The sequence below is a fragment of the Cynocephalus volans genome, chromosome 7 (assembly GCF_027409185.1).
Source record: "Cynocephalus volans isolate mCynVol1 chromosome 7, mCynVol1.pri, whole genome shotgun sequence".
NCBI classification, from domain to species: domain Eukaryota; kingdom Metazoa; phylum Chordata; class Mammalia; order Dermoptera; family Cynocephalidae; genus Cynocephalus; species Cynocephalus volans.
This window is the reverse complement of record NC_084466.1, coordinates 134,257,074-134,278,894: the sequence shown is the minus strand read 5'-3', so window position 1 is coordinate 134,278,894 and position 21,821 is coordinate 134,257,074. Positions and strand designations below refer to the sequence as shown.

Sequence of the window (21,821 nt, the reverse complement as noted above, 5' to 3'; positions counted from 1 at the left end):
CCAAGGCCCAAGGCTGCTCTTCCTTGGTTGCTCCTTGGGAGATGGACGCTGGGCAGTTGGGGTGAATAAACTGCCCTTTTCTGCACAAGTGGCGTGTAAGTGCATTTCCTGTGGGAGGGGGCCTCGCAACACCTCACCGTGGAGGGAAGCCTGGAACCAGATGGCGAGTATTGCCTCCTACTTATGTCTGAATTCTTGCTTCCCCCAAATTTTATATTAGTCCAAAGCTCACTTCTTTCCTTTATTCACTTATCCTTGTGTTCCTTGTGTTCATTCATTCAACATCTATTATGCACCAGCCACACTGTGCTAAGCATTGGGAATATAAAAGACGTGAACCTTTAGCCTTTATGGTCTAACGGGAGCCCCACTTTTAAAAAATTTTTTATTGAATCGAAATTGATTATACATATTATTGGGGTTCAACACTGAGATATGTTGATCAAATCAATATTACTAGCATATATATTGTTACAAATCATACTTATTCTTTATGCCCCTTGTCCAATCTCTCTCCCTCCCCTTCTCCCTCCCCCTCCCCCCTCTAATCACCCTAGATTTCCTCTCTCCTTCTGAAAGAATAATGGTTACTCTGTTGATTTGTTGCCTAGACGATCTGTCCAATGCTGAGAGGTGTGATCAGGTCCCCAATATTATAGAGCAGATGCTTCTTCTGTCACTCTGGAATGGGCTTTGTGGAGAGAGACATCCTCTGCTTTTCTTTACCTCTGCTGGTGACTCTCCTTGTGTCAATGCACTCCAGTGGCTGGCAGACCATCTGCATGGTGGTTGTGGCTGAGGGTTCAAGAAGGACCCTCCAAAGAGGGATCCATTAGGCTAAGATCTTAAAGGTGAACAGGAATTTCTCAGGTGAAGAACAGGGGGATCCTATACGAGGACTTGATGTCAAAGAAAAAAAAAAAGAACAGGGGGAGAAGCATTCCAGAATGTGCAAAGCATGTGCAAAGTTCTCGAGATGGGAAGGGGTTTGTCCTGTCTGAGGAACTGCAAGCAGGCGAGTGAGCTGGAGCATAGACACTGGGAGGAGAGTGGCCCCAGAGCCAGCTCTCACGGGGTCGAACAGGCCCCATGGAGGATTTTGGACTTCAGCCATTGAAAGGAATTAAGTTAGTAGTAATCAGATGTTCACTTTTGAAAGATCACACTGGCCACAGCTTGGGAGAGGCTTCATAGAGGGCCGGTGTGAACTGCAGAAGGCGGGCAAGAGCCGATGGGGCCAGGATTAGGGTGGAGATGGAGAGATGCAGTGGATTAGAGGTATGTAGGAGGGAGAATGGACTCTGCATGTTCTACTTAAAATGGAATGCCTAGACACTGTATTAGTCAGGCTAGACTGAAATGCAAAAACAGAATGCAGTAAAAATATAACCAAAACGTCAGTGGCTTAACCCAACAAAGATATATTTCTCACTCAAGCAAAATCTGAGGTAGGCAAACGGGGAGGGAGATTGGAAAAAAAAGGCTCTGCTGCACATGGTCACTTGGGGACCCTGCTGACAGACGACCCCCATCTTGTGATGCCACCCTCAAGACACATGGTATTCCCCAGTAGCACGTCCTGAGACAACGAAGCAAGTGCAAGTAGCTCACATGGAAGTTGCTCCCAGGACACTCTGGAAGAAAGAAAAGTGATACAGGAGAGGGGAGAAACAGCGTGGAGGAGCCAGCCAGTTACCACTGTGGGCAACTGAGCCCAATCCCACTGGGGAGCTCTGGGAGAGTCAGACAGCATGTTTATTCACCGATCTCCAACTGTTGTTGGGTGGGGCACTAACTGGGCACCTCCAGCTTGCCTTGGGCCAAGTAATCCCAATACCAGAAAAAAAAGCCTCAGGCAGAGAGTCTCAGGTGTTTTCAGTGAGCAGCCTTTAGACAGCAGAGTGAGGGCTGAGGGGAAGGGGTGGGGCACAGAGGCTTCTGTCACACCTGGCTTCCAGGGTCAGCATCACAGGGAAGAGAAGAGCAGGCGAGATGGTGGGGGTCGAGTCCTGTGCCAGAACTCAGCCCCCTAGAACAGAGGCTGGGCATTGTAAGGAAACACATGCACTGTTGGGTGAGCACTGCTGTTTTGCCCCAATATATTACACCCCAGTATGTTTGGGCCAACGCAGAAGAGCACAGAACTGTATCCTTTCTAGGCAAAGCCCCCATACCTCTGATAACACTGCCTGGCAGCACTCAAGCTGCCTGGGCAGCCTCATCTCACCGCAGCTTCTGCCTCCTCCACTGCCCTGTTCTCTGGATGCTCCAACAGCAGCAGGTTGAGGGCAGCTCCCACCTGAGCACCACGCCCTCATGCTGTCCTAAGCGAATTGGGCATTTTCCTAAAAGTATGGCACCCGCTCTCCCCAGGGGCCCCCTTTGCATGCTGCTTTTCATGACACCCCTAATGCCTCCAAGCCACTGGGATGGGGGCCAAGACAACACTCCCAAGGCCAGGAGGCAAGGTGCTGGTGAGCATCCCCCAGTGATGGCTGTGGGTGAGTTTACCCCCACACTCCAAAAAGTTTGAGCAGGGTCATGACATCTTGCTTTCCATTTACACCTAGTTGTGCCCTAGGAGTTACAGGGGTTGGGAGGCGAAGACACCAATCTCTGCTAAATGCAACACCAAAGACCCCTCTTATAGTAAATAGAACAATGGCCCCTATGGAGTTCACCGCCTAACCTCCAGAAACTGTGACTGTTACCTTCCGTGGCAAAGGGACTTTGCAGATGTGATGAAGTTATGGATCTTGAGATAGGGAGACTATCCTGGATTTCCCAGGTAGGCCCCATATGTTCTTCTAAGAGGGAGGCAGGAGAGTCAGAGTCAGAGGAGATGTGACGACGGAACAGAGGTTGGAGTGCAGGGTCTCAAGCCAGGGAATGTGGGTGGTCTCCAGAAGCTGGAGAAGGTGAGGAAACGGATTCTCCTCTAGAGCCTCCAAAAGGCACACAGCCTGCCAACCCCTTGATTGTAGCCCGTCTAGACCCATTTTAGACTCCTGACCTCCAGAACTATTAGAGAATAAAGTTATGTTGTTTTAAGCCACTCCATTTGTGGTAATTTGTTACAGCAGCAATAGAAAAGTAATACAGATTTTCAAAATGCACAACTAAAGTACAGGATCAGGGATGATAATTATTACAATTACAGTTATAACAATCTTTTACTGACAACTCACTGTGTGCCTGGCTCTGCGTTAAGGTGAAGATGACTCTTCACCTGCGTCATCTCATTGAATTCTCACAACAGTCAGAGAGGTGAGCTCTATTTTTCTGCCCATCTCTGGTAGCGAGGCTTTCTGGACTCAGCTGGTGTTCATGAGGCCACCCCCAGCCCCCCAGGCCCACCCTCTCAGGCCCTACTCCTGCCCCTCCATCCTTCAGAAGCACAGGTTCCTAATTCTCCCAGCACATAGAGACAATGATTACATTGGTATATGACACTGGTGCAAACTGAGAAGATTTGGAGTCATCCATATGGAACGTGGTGAAAAAAAAAACCATAACATTATCTTATATAATTATGATAAGAAAAATAAAATACAAAATATTAGAAAATATATTAAATACTGAATTTGTATAAAACACCCAAATGAAATCTCCTAAACTTCTCAAAATGGAAAATTTTAGCTTACTTTGGTAAGCACAACTTTTTAATACAATGTAAAGTTAACAATACAAAATGGAGTTGCTTATGTCAAAACCCTAACCAAAATAGAGTCGGGGAGGGGCCACACGTTTGCATTCCTGAAATACCTGCACGTTTCCTTGTCCCTTGTAAACAGAGCCAACAGAGCTTATGACAAGAATTTCCTCTGATCTGCAGTATTTCAGGGGAGCCCGGGTCAGTGCTGGTTCTTGTTGGTCATTCAGACACATAGATTCAGAGACCACTAATGCAGTTACATGCACACGTGCACACACAGACAACAGACACAGAGGCCTGAAGCCACAGCGAGCTCACATACGGGCACACACTAAGGTATGCACAGATCCATGGGCTGTGTGGGCTCTGCCTCAGTCCAGACCCGCCCCCATGCCCCAGACAGGAGCCATCCAGTTGGAGCTGGATCTGACCCACCCTTTGGGAGAGCTGCAGGCATCAAAGGAAGCCCTTTAAGCCCTTCCCCACTGATGTATGGGTGGAGGGGGCCCTGGTCTGGCTCCTGCAGACACTCTGGATGCCCAAGCTCCAGGCATGAAACCCCACCACCCAATCCTTTTATTTTTGATCTGGGGACATAGAGGTGGGCGGTGGAGCCAGGAAAAGTTTTGACATCCACAACCCACAGAGACACAGGCGCTGGACACAAAGGCAGCCACATTATGCTCACAGGCCACAGCTCCCTGCCCAGGCAACCTGTCAAGTTCAAGTCCTCTGACTCCAAACCCAGGGCATTTTCCTCTATGCCATGCCCTCATTAGCACTATGCCCCTCACCACTGCCATCCCCCCGTCACCACCACCATCAGCAGCCCCACTGCAGCCACCACTGTTGCTGCCATCAGCACATCATTGTATCATCATTATCTGAACTGATGGAGGAGCTGCTGGGATCCTGACACAGCTTTGGGAAAGACCCAGGGGGAAGGGCAGGGGAGGGTGACATGCTTCCTAGGAGCCCAGAGGACGAGTCCCAGAAGCTGAGGCCCCGCAGCAGTCCTGGACTCTCCCAAACTCCAGCCTACTGGAGACGGTATCATCCCAGCCTGTGCCCAGCCTGCCCTCTCCTTCCCCTCCCTCCCTCCCATACCCACAGAGAGCCGGTCCCCATCAGGTGTGGCCCTTCCTAGTGCCGGAGGCAGCTGCGGAGAAAGAGAAGCCTGGGAGGGCTGGGGAGGGAGGGGCACAATCCCGGCTGCACCCACAGGATTGGCCACACTGTGCCCTCTCGGCCAGCACCTGACCAGAAGATTCCTCAAAGCGACAGTGACCTCAGTCACAGCCCTGAGCGCTGCCAGCCCCAGCCAGGAGGACCCAAGTCATGAGGCAGGTACTCAGTGAGCAGGGTGGGCCACCTTTGCCACCGTGGTGAGGTGGGGAGAGGCCGCCGGGCCCCGTGGAGGGCACAATGGACAAGTTCCGGATGATCTTCCAGTTCCTGCAGTCCAACCAGGAGTCCTTCATGAATGGGATCTGCGGCATCATGGCACTGGCCAGTGCGCAGATGTACTCGGCCTTCGACTTCAACTGCCCCTGCCTGCCGGGCTACAACACAGCCTACAGCGTCGGCATCCTGCTGGTGCCACCCCTGGTGCTCTTCCTGCTCGGCCTGGTCATGAACAACAATGTGTCCATGCTGGCCGAGGAGTGGAAGCGGCCACCAGGCCGCCGGGCCAAGGACCCCGCCGTGCTGCGCTACATGTTCTGCTCCATGGCCCAGCGCGCCCTCATTGCGCCTGTCATCTGGGTGGCCGTCACACTGTTGGACGGCAAGTGCTTCCTCTGTGCCTTTTGCACCGCCGTGCCTGTGGCTGTGCTGGGCAACAGCAGCCTGGTGCCCAGCCTGCCAGCCCCTGAGCTCGCCCGCCTGCTGGCCCGGGTGCCCTGCCCCGAGATCTACGACGGTGACTGGCTGCTGGCCCGCGAGGTGGCTGTGCGCTACCTGCGCTGCATCTCCCAGGTGAGGGAACCACATGGCCTCGGGCTGGGTATCCCCCACAGACCAGGGTCCCTTGGGGAATGCCCTATACCCCCACCTCTCAAACTGCAGCTTCCCTTCAGGTGGAGCTCTGAGGGGTGGGGGCACATTTTCCCAACTGAGACAGAAGGCGGAGCCAGGTGTCTTCCTTCAGATGGGGCCACATGGGGGAAGTGCTATGGCTTGCTCTGTCCAGAGGCTTCTGGAGAGCAGGCCTGTCCCTTGTCCTGAGGTCCCCAGAGCGGACCCCACAAACTCCAGACTGAGCTCCGAGCTTGGAAGCCGGGGAAATTTGCATGTTTTTCCTCTTCCAGGCCTAGGCAGTGGTGAGGCTGGTGAGTGGTTGGGCCATTTGGGTACATTTCCCTGGCAAATGCCCCCAGCTGGTGCCTCCCCACTGGGGGAGTGGGAGCTGAGGGTCAAGGTACCTTGGAAGAGAGCACATGGATGAGAATGATGCACTGTTGGGATGTGACCGAAAGGCAGGTTGGAGGGCCCACTGACGGGGACAGCTAGAGTGTGGGTCCTCCCCAGCCCCACTCCCATGTCCTCTGCCCCTCAGGCCTCACCCATCCGAGCCTCTCAGGCCTCCCCTCTAGTCGGTGCAGCATGGGGAGGACCACCCAGCAGCATGTCCTTGCAGTGGTGAACCAGGTGCTATCAGGGATAGGGGGCAAGGCTGGGCCTGCCCTGCAAGGGCTGGAGAAACATGCACATTCTGCTCTGGCAAGTCCAGACACCCCCTGCTCTCTCTCTGCTGCGATCAAAGCCACCTCTGCTTCTCCTCCTCCCAAATCTGTGCTTCCTCTGCTGTGGGCACTTGTCCCATCATCTCGGGCCTCAGGGCCTGGGGCAGCTGTTCCTGCACCTGACCTTTAAGCCATCCTATTATAAGCCGAAAAGGCCCCCAGAGGCCATAGGCTGTCAGGGCCACAGACATGTTTCATTTGGCCTTCAAAGATCGAATTCTAAATCCAACTTTAGAGTTAATTGGCATCATCTAAAAGCCAAACATTTTCACATAAAAATCAGATTCCCAGCGTTACTTGAAATATCAGAAGACCCAGCCCCACTAGGCCCACAGTTGCCTATGGAGCAGCAAGGAGGTGCCCACCAGACTGAGCACAAGGTCCACAACTCCTTGCCTGATGTCTCCTCTGTCATGCCCCACCTGGCCCCCATGATAGGCATGTGGGTTTACCCCTCATCCCCCATCCTGACCTGCCCAAGCGCTTCTCCTTGCAGCTGGTGGCCTGACCTTGGGCCTCACAGTGAGCCACTGACAGAGCAGAGCTAGACCCTAAAAGTCCAGTACTCTTCAGAGCAGAGTTTGAGTGCCTGTTGCCTAAGGACCCAGCTCAGAGCCCATGCGGAGGAGACGCTCACTTGGTTCTGGTGACAGTACCAGGAGCCCAAAAAGAGGTAGAGGACTCAGAGGAGGTAGGACCACCATGGCCTGTGGAGGTCAAGGGAAGCTTCCTGAAGGAAGAGGCATGCTCAGCGAGGGCACAGTAGTAGTGGCTAGCAGTTACTGAGCACTACACACCAGGCACCCTGCTAAACTTATTATCATATTCAGTCCTCACAACAATCCTATGTGATAGGTGCTATCACCAGCCTTATTTTATAGGTGCGGAAACTGAGGCACAGAGAAGCAGGTGCTTTGCTCCTGGTCAACGAGTAAGTAGTGGAGACAGGATTTAAACCCAGGCAGCCTAAGTCCAGGGTCTGCACCGCTAACTCCTGTGCACTGAGTGCCTGGCCAACATGGGAGGCTTTACTCACATGACCTCATTTCCCTGACGTGGGCAAATCTGCACCCATTTTACAGATGTGCAAATGGAGGCCAAGAGGAAAGTCACTTACGCAGCCCGCGTGCTTTTCCCTATGGGCACAGGGAGTGCTCTAGGGGTCTGGACAGCGTGGAGGCAGGAGGCCAGTGCTGCTGACTCTATCCTCTCCCCACAGGCTCTGGGCTGGTCCTTCGTGCTGCTGGCCACGCTGCTGGCATTCGTGGTGCGCTCGGCGCGGCCCTGCTTCACACAGGTTGCCTTCCTCAAGAGCAAGTACTGGTCCCACTACATCGACATCGAGCGCAAGCTCTTCGATGAGACTTGCACAGAGCATGCCAAGGCCTTTGCCAAGGTCTGCATCCAGCAGTTCTTCGAGGCCATGAACCATGACCTGGAGCTGGGTCACGCCCACGGGGCACTTACCACAGTGGCCCCCGCAACCTCGGTGACCCCTACCCCCACCCCTGCCCCTGCCGACGGCGCTGAGGAGGAGAGGGAGAAGCTGCGCGGCATCACCGATCAAGGCACCATGAACAGGCTGCTCACCACCTGGCACAAATGCAAACCGCCATTGAGGCTGGGCCAGGAGGAGATGCTGATGGGCAACGGCTGGGCTGGGGGTGAGCCCCGGCCTCCACGCAAAGAAGTGGCCACCTACTTCAGCAAAGTGTGAGCCCTGGCTGGCTGAAGAGGCAGGAATGGGGGGCCGAACCCCCACCCCTTGGACCCCCAAACCAGATGGGAAAGTGAAGGCTCTGGGTGCGGGGCAGGAGGCCCCTGGAGCAGATCCGCCTGTCCAGGCAGGAAATTTGAAGCTGGAAGGGGACTTCACTCTTCCAGCTGTGACACTGCCCTGGATGGCCCTGGAGCAGGGGGCTTTGAGGAATATTACTCAGAAGCGTTCAGAACTGGCTTGGGGGACACAGGGACAGATGGCTCCCACCTGCCCAGACCCTCCCAAGTCACTTCTAGAGCCAAGGGCCTCATCCCTGGTTCACTGTCTCCTCTCAGATTCTGCGGACATCCCTGCCCCAGGGTCCATTCTTGTCTGTGACATTTTGGGAACTCTCTTCCCTTCTGCTCAGGGCTCAGGGAGTGGGAGGGCCTCCAGCCCTCTCATGGAGTAGGAGCCCTCTGACTTTGGCCAGAGTCTCCTGAGTGAGGCTGAGTGGGCCAAGGGGGCCCATAAGGACATGACACACGGTGTGACACAGCTGGGATAACAGGTGATGAGACAAGATGCGGGAAGCTAGGAGAATCAGGGTCATGGAGGTCACTTGGTAACTGTTAAGGTCTGCGCATTTATTTAGCACCAAGCACCAAAGGCTTCCATTGGTGGGGGTGACGGTCCTTGGAGACCACTGTAATATCCTCCTCACATCCAGGTCTCAGGGGAAATCAGACATCCCCAGGACTTGAGAAGTTAGACACAGAAGCTGAGGTCTCTCCATTTTCTCAAAGAGCCTACCCCCTGGGGAAGTCTGAAGTGCTAAGAAGGCTCTGGCTGGCCGGTTAGCTTAGTTGGTTAGAGCACAGCCTTGTAACACCAAGGTCAAAGGTTCAGATCCCTGTCCTAGGTCAGTCACAAAAGAAATTTAAAAAAATAAAGTCCTAAGAGGCCTCTGCCCCAAGGTGGGGATGAGGGAAGAGGGGAGCCTCCTAGAGTGGAAACAGCTCAGTCCCCAGAGTGAGACAGAACTGGGTCAGATACTGGCTCTACCACTTACAAACTGTCCCTGGGCCAGTTGCTTCATTTTCTGTGCCTCAGTTTCCTCATCTGCACAATGGCGCAAGGGCACCTACCTCATGGGGTTGTGGGTGAAAGGGCATGGCACATGGCAGCACTCAGTACATGAAAGCTAACGTGTTTGCCGATTTCTGTATCTGAGGGCTTCCCTCCTCTCCCCCAGGCAGCTGCAGTCTTTGTGGGGGAGGAAGCAGGGGTCCACATAAGCTACTCCCTCCCTGCTCAGGCCCCACCTCAGACATCTTTGAGTCTTAAGTCCCACCCGTCTGAGAATCTGTTTTGATTCTGGTCATGGTTTCCATCCTTTCCTCCATTCTCCCTTCTGAGGCCCAGTCTCCTTCCCTTTAATTATTTGGGGAGCTCGGATCCCTGTAGGCCACCGTGGGCTGGGAGGGCTCCCCCAGGGGGTGGGCCCTGAATGAGAGGAAGGATTCAGATGAGTAAAAACCAGGTGTGTTTTGGGGGGCAGGGGGTTTCCAGTGGGAAAAGAAGGCCCAGAGGTCTCAGAAGGCACAAAAGTGAAGGAAAGAGCAGAGCTTTGGGTCAGGCAGACCTGGGTCAAACACCAGAGCTATGGGACCTACAGCAGGCTGTCTAAACTCTCTAAGCCTCAGTGTGTCTATCTGTAAAATGGATATTAAAAGACCAGCTTTTCAGCACGGTGGTGAGGATAAAGGGAGATAACTTCTAGGGAAGGAGCTGAGACCGTGTTTGGCACATGGTAGGATCTGAAACAAACACTGTTACCTTTCCATCACTCCTGCACATTCCTTGGCAACTCAGGGAGGCCAGTGTGTCACCCAGCAGTTCCACCATCAGGGACCTGCAAGCACTGCAGAGCTGACAGGGTCCTAAGGGTCACAGCCTGTTCTCCTCTTCGGCAATCCCGACCCCTGAGTCTTCAGCCTCAGCTCACACACTCCCACAGATGGGGAGCTCATTACCCCTTCTTGGAACGGGCTGGGCAGCTCTGATTGCTACAAAGGGCTTCCTCCAGAAACCTGCCTTGTTGTGATTTCCACCCACCAATCAGAGCTCTGCCTGTGGGTCCTCAAACAACCCCTAGCCTCCTGAATTCAATTGTCAGCCATCCAAAAATTTGAAGCTGCACCTGGGGAGTTAGCTGAACTATAGAAGAGCCGGCATTGGGAACGGTTTGTCCAGTCTGTGGGAGGACAGCTCCGAGAGAGAAGGGGCCTGTGGCCTCGTGTATCCTGCAAGGGGTCAGCGCCAATCTGATGCCCTCTCCCCTGACTGTGTGGGGGTGTCCTTCCAGTAGCTTCTGCCCAGTGGGGGTCAAGCATGGGGTTGCTCTTGAAACTGGCATGGAGGGTGGGCAAGATCTTCCCGAGGCCAACTGCCAGGTGCCTGCTGGGCCCCCCACTGTTGTTCCCACTGGTTTGGAGCACGGCCAGGCAGGGCCCCAAAGCAGGGCAGGGGGCGGAAGGGCCAGGAGCCAGCCCGCCTGCAGCAGCTGCAGAACAGGCGCCTCAACTTCCTCCCCTCTCGCGCCGCCCTCCCCGCCGCCGCCCGCCTCCTCTGCCTGGCGCCGGGAGGCTGTTTTTCCACTCGCTGGCGCACAGCTTCCATCCCACTGTTTTCTTCTGTCTTTTCTGGAGTTAAGTTTGTCTGAAGACGCCACCAGCCCCAGACCCTGCTGGTCTCAGACCTCCTGCTCCTGTGCAGAAGCAAAGCAAAGCGGAAGGAAGCCGGCGGGTCCTGGCCCGCGGGCGCTTTGGGTGGGCCGGCTGCCCTGGAGGCCCGCGCCACGCCCGGAGCCACCGGAGTCACCGATGCTGCTCAGAGAGCCCAGCCCTGAGGAGGCCAAGGCTGCGGTGGCCGCAGCCAGCCCCAGGTAAGGAAGGGGAGTGCCATCCATGTGTTAGGTGTGCCATGTGTCAGGGGAGCGTGGCAGGGCTGTCCCAGGCTGCCCAGAAGGAGTGGCCTGGGGAGAGGATTGTCCTCTCAGCTAGAGGCCCCCCACTCTGGACAGGGCCAGTCCTGCCCCGTCCCCCAGCCGCCTGGCTCCTGTCCTAACTGATGTTGGAAGAAGTTCCATGCTGTGGGTCAGGGTGCGACCTGTCCCTGCCCTGGGGGGCAGGGGCATTAGCCTCAGAGGGTGGCCTGGTCCATCCTCTGTTCACCACCCACCCTGTCCAGGCATCTTGCGTCATACTTTGGGTGGGTTTATGAACCCAGGGCCCCCACAGGGAACTAATTAGGAGCCTTGGGACGTCTTGGGAAGGGGAAGGGGGAGAAGGGCTGCCCTTAACCCAGTCATCCCCGGCAACATTACAAACTCCCTTTCCCAGGGATTCAGACTGAACCCCTGCGCTGCGAGTTGGCGTTAGAATCCCACTCCTTCTCCTCCTCCTGGGCGGAAGAATCCGACTCCTTCTCCTCCTCCTGGCACCCATGTGGCCACATGACTCTGCCTGGGCCCACCTGGCAGCCTTGGCAGAGACAGCAGGGATGGTGGTGTAGGGATGAGGCGCAGAAAGGAACATGGCTGCCCTCTCCATACTCCCTGGCTTCCTCTGGCCTGAGAATTTTTGTTTTCCATCCCCGTGATGGGGAGAAGGGCGTGGGGCCACACCCTGGCCTGTCTCTCAGCTCGTGTGGGTGGAGCCTGGGAAGGGAGTTGGGCTAAACTTCGCTGGAGCCCTAGGCCAGGGTCACTTCCTGGCAGGCTGCCTCCTGAGAGGCGGTGGGCTCCGGGCACCGGCCTTAGCTTCCCTCAGGACCTTAGCTTCCCTCAAGGTTTCCTGTCCCTGGCATGCTCGTTGCAGCAGGGCTGCTGAATAGGGAAGGGGTCAGGCTGAGGAAGAAGACGTTCCCAGGCCTTTTGTGGATGGACACGGAGCAAGGTCAGTAGGAGGCAGAGTGAAGGGAGAGCTCACTTCGCTCGGACTCCCCTTCGTCCACTTCCCAAGGCACCTTAGTCATGGTCAAAAGCCCTGCCCGGGCATCTGGCATTTGTTCAGACTCAAGCAAGGCACTTTATTTCTCTTCAGGCCTTAGTTTCCTGATCTTTGCAGGCAGGAGAATCATTCCCACCCTGTAAATCCGACGGGGTGAAAGAGACGGAGGATTTCACACATAGGACAATCACCAGGCATCATTAATTCCTTTTCTTTTCCCTCCAACATACCCAGGAAGAGAGCAAAGACCAGAAAGATTTATCCTCTTCTCACAGATGAGGAAAATGAGGTCCAGAGAAAAGTCATGAAGTATGTTGAAAGCCAGTCTCCTAAACCAGTCCAGGCCCTGAGTCTCCAAAATGAAAACGTTCTTGTGAACTCCAGGGATGCTGGCGTCTTGCTGTGTCAGGTTGCACTGACTGGAGGGCCCCTAGCCTCCACCCCACGGGACCCAGTCCAAGTCCGTTATCCACCAGGACACCCATTGCAGCTTTTGTACCCCTGGCGCTAGAGGCTCAGGGGACACACCTCCAAGTAGTCCCAGACCCCTCACACATTTGCACCATCTGGAATTCCAGAGGCAAAGCAGGTCTACATCCCACATCCCTCAACAGCATTGAGCCATTCCTAACCCACACCCCGAGAGATTGTAGCAGCAAAAAGAACCCAAGTGTTTGAGGCAGATAGACCTGAGCTTGCATCTCAGCTCTGCCACTTGTGTGACCCTGGCAAGCCACTGACCTGCAGGAAACCCCCACCTTCTCTTGTGCACAGTGGGGATATAATAGCTCAATGAGGGATTGTGGGGATGGGCAACCGCAGATGTAATGCACCTGACACATAGTAGGAACTCAGTGAACAGTGGCCAATATCATTTCCCCAGGGCCCCTGCGCTCCTTACTTTCTCCCCAGCCTGGCTACAACAGCATCCTCCTCCAACACCATTTGCAGAGGCAAACATTTATCAGTGTCTGTTGTTCCACAGGAAGCACCAGGGCAGCCGCTATAGGGGATAAAATGCCACAACCATGTCCGGTCTTCAGATGCTCACCAGCCTGTGCTCCTTCCTAATCCCACTGGGATCTGTCACTCCCGTCTCCTCCCACTTCCTCTCCTGCTGACTTGTCACCATGGCAGCCCTGATTGCAGAGAACTTCCGCTTCTTGTCGCTCTTCTTCAAGAGCAAGGATGTGATGATTTTCAATGGGCTGGTGGCACTGGGCACAGTGGGCAGCCAGGAGTTGTTCTCTGTGGTGGCCTTCCACTGCCCCTGCTCGCCAGCCCGGAACTACCTGTACGGGCTGACAGCCATCGGCGTGCCTGCCCTGGCGCTCTTCCTCATCGGCATCATTCTCAACAACCACACCTGGAACCTAGTCACCGAGTGCCAGTACCGGAGAACCAAGAACTGCTCAGCTGCCCCCAACTTCCTCCTTCTGAGCTCCATCCTGGGCCGCGCGGCTGTGGCCCCTGTTACCTGGTCCGTCATCTCCCTGCTGCGTGGTGAGGCTTATGTCTGCGCTCGCAGCGAGTTCGTGGACCCCTCCTCGCTCACAGCCGGGGAGGAGGGCTTCCCACCAGCCCATGCCACTGAAATCCTGGCCAGGTTCCCTTGCGGGGAGGGCCCCACCAACCTGTCAGGATTCCGGGAAGAGGTCAGCCGCAGGCTCAAGTATGAGTCCCAGGTAAGGAGCTGTGTGAAGGAAACTTTTTCCTTCGAAGGTGGTGGCTGGTGGGAGGTGCTGAGATGGCCCAGTGTTAAAACTAGAGTTGGTCGTCAGGGGCTGAGGTTTATCAGTGTCAAGTATTAGAGCTGGTTAACCTATGGGTTAGTGGTTGATAGGGCAAAGGTCAATTCCAGTCCCAAATAAGAGTTTTAAACATCAAAGGAATATTATTCTGGCTCAGTCTGAGCCTTGATCCCAGTCACAGATAAGCCCCTTACTCCACTAGACTGAACCAGATTCCTGTAAGCTACTCCAGAAACATTTGCTAGGAGTCATCAGTTGACAGTGGAGTGTGGTTGGCCCCAGGGATGAACACATTCCTATCCCAGGAAGGCTCGGACCCAGCACTGATTCAGGAGCAAGTGTTGCTGACCTACGGAGTGTCCCTTGGGCCAGTATGGGGTGTTGAGAGTCAGGAAGAGGCAGTTGCTGCCCTGATCCTAGCCTCAGCCTTAACTGAGTTCTGAAGGAGTGGAGGGTGGTCAGGGGAGAGAAGGAAAGGGCAGAGAACTGGGCAGCAGCAGAAAATCAGAGCAGCAGGGAAGAGGTGGAGACAGGAAGGAGCACAAGATTTTCAAGGTTTCTTCTCTTGGGTACATGAGAAACATTAAGTAGACAGAGAAAGGGCTGGAGATAGCCCTGGAGATGGAAAAATGGTAGACAAAGAAATAAAACATTTGATTCTGATCAAATGCCCATGGATCTCTGTACAAGATTGAATGGGGAAACAAGGATGACCTTGATTGTCCTCGTCCTCAATAGGCTTACATCCAAGCACCTGAGACAAGCACATGAGCAATCTCAAAGCAAGGCAAATAGCGATACGAGAGGAACTGGGAGGATTCAGAAAAGGCAAGATTGCTCCCAGAGAGGCCTTTGAAGGCTTCCTGGAGGTGGCATCTGAGCTGAGCCTGGCAGTTTGATCTGGGCTTTGGTGGGGTGAGATGATGGCTGGGGGGGCGGGGGTGCTCTTGGGGTGAAGGAGTGGCAGCAGAGAAAGCAGGAGGCACTGTTAAAGAACAGGGAAGATGTGTGAATTAAAGGGACTAAGAAAAAAGTCGAATCACAGAAGGGGCTGCTTCCCTCATAGAAGCAGAATCTACCCCCTTCTTCCACTTCTTCCTGGGGTGGGCAGGGGCCCAGGCAGCTCCTTGCCCCTCCTGAACCCTGCCCATTCTCTGGTCAGCTCTTCGGATGGCTACTCATCGGCGTGGTGGCCATCCTGGTGTTCCTGACCAAGTGCCTCAAGCACTGCTGCTCACCACTCAGCTATCGCCAGGAGGCCTACTGGGGGCAATACCGCGCCAACGAGGACCAGCTGTTCCAGCACACAGCTGAGGTGCACTCGCGTGTGCTCGCTGCCAACAACGTGCGCCGCTTCTTTGGCTTTGTAGCACTCAACAAGGAGGACGAGGAGCTGGTTGCCAAGTTCCCATTGGAAGGCACACAGCCACGGCCACAGTGGAATGCCATCACTGGTGTCTATTTGTACCGTGAGAACCAGGGCCTCCCACTCTACAGCCGCCTGCACAAGTGGGCCCAGGGCCTGACAGGTAATGGCAGGGCCCCTGACGTGGAGATGGCCTTGCTTGCCTCCTAAGGGTCTGCTTCCCAAGCTCTTTGCAAATGGCACTACTTGGTCCCAGAATGAACCCACTGCCTGCTTTGCACCAGCATCAGAAGGGGATTTTTTATATCACAGCTTCTTGAGCACACAGGCCAGGCGAAAGGACACAAGGCAATCTGGGGTGCAGAGAGATCTGACAGACACATGGTCAGCTCTGACAAAGCTCTCAGACCTGAAGAAATCTGTCCTGTTACTACCCCTTGGTTAACAGCTTTGAGGAAAAGATCTTCCCAGAACTGGTCCTTAACTATAACACAGGTGATCTCTTACTGGTAAGATTCCAAGCTGGGAAGCCCCAGCCAGCAGGGCCAGGTGACAGTGAAACTTACCAGCAGGCTCCTTGTATAGTACATTGTGCAGTTAATTTGTGTCTAACTGCATAGGGGCATCCAGCTCAGTAGTGCACCGCTGCGAAGCTGCCCTCCAGTGTATGCCTCTGGCCTTATTTTATATTTTTGATAAAACTTTTCTTACTATAAAGGACTACCTTGGTGTGTGCATGATTGAATGGGGCATGCCACAGCAAGGTGGTGGTCATGGAGACAGGCTCAAATCCCATGCCCTGTGGGAGGGAAGGGGACAGGACCAAAATGGATTGCAGATGTGGCAGTGGAACAGGGAGCAGTAGGTGTCCCACACAGGAATGACCCTGGGGCTGATGATCTCTTAGCATTTGGACTTAATTATCTGATTTGATATGGGGGAAAGATGGAGCCTGGCCTTTCTCAGAGGGAAATTCAGTTTGAAACTGTAAGAGTTAAGTAGCACAGAACAAGAATCAGGCCGCCCCCAGCTTCTCCTTCCTTCCATCCCCACCCCTGGACATCCCACTCACCATCTCTAAAACCTTCTGAGGTTCAAGCACATGGGCAATCTCAAAGCAAGGCAAATAGTGATATGAGAGGAATTGGGCCATGGAGGATTCAGAAAAGGCAAGATCGCTCCCAGAGAGGCCTTTGAAGGCTTCCTGGAGGTGGCATCTGAGCCAAGCCTGGCAGTTTGATCTGGGCTTTGGTGGGGTGAGATGATGGCTGGGGGAGGAGGTGCTCTTGGGGTTGAAGGAGTGGCCTTGTCCCTGTCCTTCCTGGCATATAACTTAGTCATTTCCCACAGAAAAGCTCTCAGGATATTTAAGGCTCTACCAGAGAAAACTTTAAATTCCCACAGGACCAAGTCAAAAAAGAACTGGCTTCAACTACCTGCATCTTTGCCAGACTCCAAGAACTATGGAATGCACCACATTTGGAGAGGTTGGGTAACTTGGCTGTGGTGGGCCTGGGATGAGACAGCAACGGGCAGTTTAAGCCACTCCTGTGACTCTCCTCAGCAGCCCAGGTTTCCCTTCTGGGCTCTGCCTCTGTCTCTTGTCCCAGCCTCACAGCCTCTACAAAGGGCAGAGGGTACTAGCTGAGCTGAGGCAATGCCTGAGACTCTGACATCTAGTGGAGGGCCCGCTCCCTGGATACTACCACCCCCCTCTGGCTGGACTGAGAGCCTGCCAGGGACAAAGTACGATCCTGACCACAAGATCCTCAGGAGTCGGCCCCTTTGCTCTTGCTCCCCTGGCAACGCCCCTGAAGAAGGGACGACACTTGATTTTCTGGGAGCCTGAGAGCCTGCTGCCTACAACCACTCAGCAGTCTCAGGGAAAAGATGACATAAAAAATTGGCATTTTAAACAAAATGAGCAAAGAGGAATTAAAAGTAATCTCAAATTCTTCATCCTGACAGGATTACTCAAAGGATGCTGCAGAAAAAGCAGCACTTAAATAGAGTCCTCCGGCAACAGGGTTTTCCAAGTGCCCAGGCGCCTGAGGTGGGGCTGGCCAACTCACTGCTGACAGTGTCTGGCGGGGCACTAGTCACTGCCACTAGTCCTCCAGCACTGAGCTCCTGGCCTCCACGTATTCCAGGGCCTTTGCCTTGACTGCCTGCACGTCCTTCTCAGTGCCATGTTGCTTCTCATAGTCTAGGTAGCGCTTGAAGAAGAACTTCATTCTCTTGGGGGCCAGGGTCAGATGAATGACACGCTCAAAGATGTCCCTGAGAGGAAGAACAGTGTGGCATTTGCCTTACGGGCCCAGCCATATGATTCCTGGCTAGCACTCACCCACTTGCTCTCGGGCTCTGGAGCCAGGGCCCCGTACTACCCAGCACTCCCACTTCTATGTTTGTTTTTACTACCATTATAAACTCCCATGGTGTCCTGGGAAGACAAGGCACCACCACCCTCATTTCCCAGATGAACAGACAAGACACCAAGAGATGTTTAAAGGACCCACTTGCCTAAAGTCAGACAGTAGATCAAGATAAACCTACTGGGATGGAGACACACAATGAGGTATGGATCTACGAGACAAGCTGAGCTTAAAGCTCACTGAACGGCTTGGGCGACACATTTGTTCTTTCTACCCTCAGTCTACCCTTCTCTAACCCTCCTTGCCTTGTGGAGATGCTGGAGGACAAAAGTAAGAGTATGCCTGTGAAAGTTCTCTACAATGAGGGCCAGGCACAGTGTTAATTATGAGGGAAACCCACATCTCCTGACTCACACACTAGGAGCCAGGCTACCTCCCACCAGTGGTTCCAGACACAGACCAGAGGCTGGCCTGAGGCAGAAAAAGAAGTTGGAAAAGTGAATGTCATTAGACTTGGGGTGTCACGTCAAAGCTGTTTTTCTGAATCGAGTAAGATAACTGGGGATGCTGGAAACTGTTGTGGAGCTAAAAAACACCCACTTGGCCAACACTCACCACCCATCCCCCCATCCCTGGGAATCCAGCCTTAGTCTGTCTTCCCCTCTCACCTGACGTCCTTCTGGCTGCCATGCTTGATGGTCATGTCAATGTAGACTGACCAGACATCTGTGCGCTTCGGGTAGATGCTCAGCATGTTTTCAAAAATGGCTTTGGCCCGCTCGGCATCTCCCAGCTGGAACTCAAGCTGGGCAAACTTGGCAATCACATCCACATCTGCAAGGAGAGGACAACTCAGAGATACAACAAGCAGACATATCCCCTCACCACAACACAATGAACTGCAGGGACACAGTGTGTCCGACTCTCTGCTCATGGGTCCCAAGACCTAGGTATGACAGGCAAAACAAAGCCCAAAAAAAGACAGTGGGGTGGGTTTAGGGCCAAATACACAGATATGCACTGCAGACACCCTACTCTGCACCTAGAAGAGGTGGGTGGGTCCCAGGGGCAAGAGAAGTAGTGCTGATTGCTTTTGTTCCTCTATCGGAGTTTAGCATTTGAAATGCAACATGCATAGTTATATTCATGAGCATATAATCAACAGAGAGAGACCTATGAACCCTCCATAGGCTTTCCTAACTTAGAGGCAACACCATCCCTGGATGAGAAGACCCCCACTGCCCTTTTCCAGATATCTGAGAGCTAATGTGCTCAGGAACTGGGAATAGCACTCACGCTCCTTTTTAGGCAGGCACTCGAGCGCACGCTGCAGCAGGCGGTGACTGGCCCCAGCCTGGCCCCTCCGCAGGAGAAAGGCGCCATATTTGATCCAGACAGCTTTCTCCTGCCGGAAACGTTTCAGCATCCGGTTGTAGAGTTCACCAGCTTCCTGCGGGAAAAGACGAGGTAAGCTGAGGAGAGTGATACTGCAGGGGGCCAACAAGAGACAGGCAGCTCATAAGAAGCTAGATTTGGGTTCACAGACACCAAATCACTAACTGGGCCTAATTCTAGAGACTTGAGGAGAGGGGAGGAAAGCGCCTTGAGGAGTCACAAAATGGTGGGGAGTGTCCCTGCTAATCCTGCCTCAAAAGGAAGTCCTAGACTAGAAGAGAGAATGTGAGAATGACAAGAGGGAACTGGAGAGAAGGAAAAGGAGATGCTGGGCCAGGATGTCACTTCCTGTCTATAATGCCATACACACCAGGGCCCACTGTCCCTTCACTTCCCTCACCTGCACCCTGTAGTCCTAAGGTGGAGGTGGGAGGAAATGGCTTCTCTCACTTGGAAGAGGAGGAACTTAGGACCCAGCAACCTGGGGCTGGACTGGACCCAGCATGTAAGTTCTGCCCTGAGACTGCTGCCACTGTGATCCCCAGGAGTTCATTTCTGAGAGGCTGAGGACTCTCTGGCAGTTGGCCACCGGCCCAGACTCCTACCTGGAATTTCTCTGACTTGGTGTAGATGTCAGCCAGATGGAGAAAGACCTTGAGAGGCTCATTGTACTGCACAGCCCGCTCAAAGACCTTGGTCAGGGACTCCTGAGAGCCATACATGTTTTCTAGGTTCAGCAGTGCCACCCACACGTTCAGCTTCTCCTGCTCCTCTCTGGAAAGGGAGCGGTCAGCATGTGAACTCTATCAAGTCAGCCTGATGAGCCCCCACTTCCATCCAGGGACACTGATGAACCACTTCCTCCTCCCCAGGCTCCAGACATGTCCTCAGATCCCACCTCCAAGTGCAGCATCAGGAATCCCTGCCCCCTACCCCCTGACTGCAGGTCTGAGGCTCCCCTGGCTTCTGCCTCCATTTCTGGGAAAGAAGCCTACCAAATCTCAAACTGGCCTGAGCTTTGGGCTGGAAGGAGCAGAATCTTGGGTCTGATTCACTCTCCAAACTAAGAGAATGAAGCAAAGGATTCTGATCCTGCTTCACTAGGCTTCAGAAAACTAACTCTACTCTCTGCCTGGCAATGGCCACCTATAGTGGTTTCAGCCACACTGGGTACCTTACTGAAGTGTAGGACACCTGCAAATGTTACACTTAGCTATTTCAGCAAAGAGGACTATAAAATATAAATGAGCAGTTCTATTTCACAGATGGCCACAACTGTGAAAAAATCTGGGAACCACGAGCCCCTTGTGGCAGTCACCCAAAGTGCTGTTGGTCTGCGAAGGAGGCAATGACCCACAGGTGGCAAACCCTGCAAGCCAAGAACTTGGGGAGACACTATGCTCCCTGTCTAAGGCCCCTCCCTAGAGCACGAGGAGGCAAAGCCTAGACCTGAAGGAGATGGTTTTCAGGGCCCTCTCGGCCACGGCCCGGGCCTTCTCGATCTCTGTGGCCTGCAGGTGGAAAGCCATGTATTGCAGCCACAGGATGGAGCTGTTGGGGGAGCTTAGCACGAGTCGGTCAAAGTCATCTGCTGACTCCGGCTGTCGCCCGGGGTCCATCAGCGCCTCCTCGATGCGGGACAGCTCTTTTTCTGCCTTCTGTTTCTCCAACTCCCTTTCCTTCTTGCTTTTCTTTTTCTGCTATGGAAGCCATAAAAATAAGTCAGTAATCTCCTGAAACCCTGGGGAGGTCTGTGGTAGAAGTGACAGGTTGGCAGGGCAGTCCATGGGCTCTAAATATTCCTTGGCTTGAGACTGACCACCACCCTCCCCACCCCGACCCCAGAAGAGATACCCAGGTTAGGACAGAGCATAGGAGACTGGCACCAAGGGGTCTCTGTAAAAAGGACAAAGCCCTGGAAAATATAGCACCATGGCCTGGTGTGGTTTCTTGTCCTCCTCGCTGTCTGAGCTCTCTCCTCGAGGTGGCAAGGCCGGGGTCAGAGATTCTAGCCCCACGTTCCAAACAAAGCCTGAGGACAGCTGCAGCCGTGGTGCTTCTGCTGGCTTGGTCTGCTTCTCCTGGAGGATCATGGAGGAAAATGCCTGGCACAGGCTGCCTCTGTTCCCAGCCACAGCCCACCCGGAGGACATGACTCCCACCATACCCAGAGACCCTTCCTCTCCTCCCTGGCCAGGCTAGGCCCCAGCCCAACAGAGAAACTTTACATATACATATAAACTAATAGTAGAAATGGGACAGTGACATGACAAAATTCTGAGGGTGACAATGATGGACATGAGTACCTAAAGTCCGAGAAGCCCTGTCCAGGTAGGTGTAAGCCCTTCCATACCCAGTCTACTCAGCCCAGGTATTATTCTCATTTTGCAGAGGATGCAAGTTCAGAAAGGCCAAGCCACCTCTGTATCTGCCCACCTCCCTAATTCAATTTGGTTCCACTCAATAAACACTCATTAGAACTGATTTGATGTAGCTTACTCTATGGGTAAACAGGACCCCTGTCCTCAAGGAGCTGAGGAGCCACTGAGGAAGCTAACACCCCTTTCCCCTCCCCCTTCCTTTTCATTTTGTACCAGACATGAGGTAAAAGAGGGGGCCGAAGACAGGCCAGCTCCCAGAGAGGAATGCAAGGACCTCCGTCCCCAGGGAAGCTTGCTCCCTCCACCCCACGTTGCCTCTCACCTTGGGCGGCACACTCGTCTCCTCTACCTCCTCCTCTCCTTCCCGATAGTACACTTCCACCCTTCTGTCGTCCTCCTCTGACGAGCCAGCTTTCTTTGGCTTCTTGTTCCCTCTGTCCTG

The 21,821-nt window shown here is 53.9% G+C and overlaps 3 protein-coding genes across 4 annotated transcripts in view; 2 read left to right on the top strand and 1 right to left on the bottom strand.

The window, feature by feature from the left end:
* Positions 1-5,080: 5,080 nt before the first annotated feature.
* Positions 5,081-8,116, top strand: CALHM1 (calcium homeostasis modulator 1). The gene is made up of 2 exons (XM_063101672.1): positions 5,081-5,632; positions 7,619-8,116. The coding sequence occupies exons 1-2, from the start codon at positions 5,081-5,083 to the stop codon at positions 8,114-8,116; spliced, it is 1,050 nt and encodes a 349-aa protein (XP_062957742.1).
* Positions 8,117-10,732: 2,616 nt separating this feature from the next.
* CALHM2 (calcium homeostasis modulator family member 2) lies at positions 10,733-15,945 on the top strand. Its single transcript, XM_063101815.1, has 3 exons — positions 10,733-11,045; positions 13,097-13,796; positions 15,025-15,945. The coding sequence occupies exons 2-3, from the start codon at positions 13,242-13,244 to the stop codon at positions 15,436-15,438; spliced, it is 969 nt and encodes a 322-aa protein (XP_062957885.1). The 5' UTR covers positions 10,733-11,045; positions 13,097-13,241; the 3' UTR covers positions 15,439-15,945.
* Positions 15,946-17,163: 1,218 nt separating this feature from the next.
* The window catches only part of PDCD11 (programmed cell death 11), a 50,565-nt gene continuing 45,907 nt past the window's right edge, over positions 17,164-21,821 (bottom strand). Inside the window, exons 30-36 of one of the 2 annotated variants that reach the window (XM_063101812.1) lie at positions 21,702-21,818; positions 20,930-21,079; positions 20,448-20,698; positions 19,604-19,772; positions 18,900-19,053; positions 18,272-18,437; positions 17,164-17,508 (exon numbers count right to left, since the gene is read on the bottom strand). In XM_063101812.1, the coding sequence (XP_062957882.1) occupies positions 17,337-17,508; positions 18,272-18,437; positions 18,900-19,053; positions 19,604-19,772; positions 20,448-20,698; positions 20,930-21,079; positions 21,702-21,818 (1,179 nt within the window). In that variant the 3' untranslated portion in view covers positions 17,164-17,336. The remainder of the gene's footprint in view (positions 17,509-18,271; positions 18,438-18,899; positions 19,054-19,603; positions 19,773-20,447; positions 20,699-20,929; positions 21,080-21,701; positions 21,819-21,821) is intronic. The other variant, XM_063101814.1, reaches the window with a different exon arrangement.

Bases quoted from the DNA above. Each gene is read 5' to 3' on its own strand.
- CALHM1 (XM_063101672.1), top strand. From the start codon at position 5,081: ATGGACAAGTTCCGGATGATCTTCCAGTTCCTGCAGTCCAACCAGGAG. The intron at 5,633-7,618 runs GTGAGGGAACCA...CTCTCCCCACAG, and splicing joins ACCTGCGCTGCATCTCCCAG to GCTCTGGGCTGGTCCTTCGT.
- CALHM2 (XM_063101815.1), top strand. From the start codon at position 13,242: ATGGCAGCCCTGATTGCAGAGAACTTCCGCTTCTTGTCGCTCTTCTTC. The intron at 13,797-15,024 runs GTAAGGAGCTGT...TTCTCTGGTCAG, and splicing joins GGCTCAAGTATGAGTCCCAG to CTCTTCGGATGGCTACTCAT.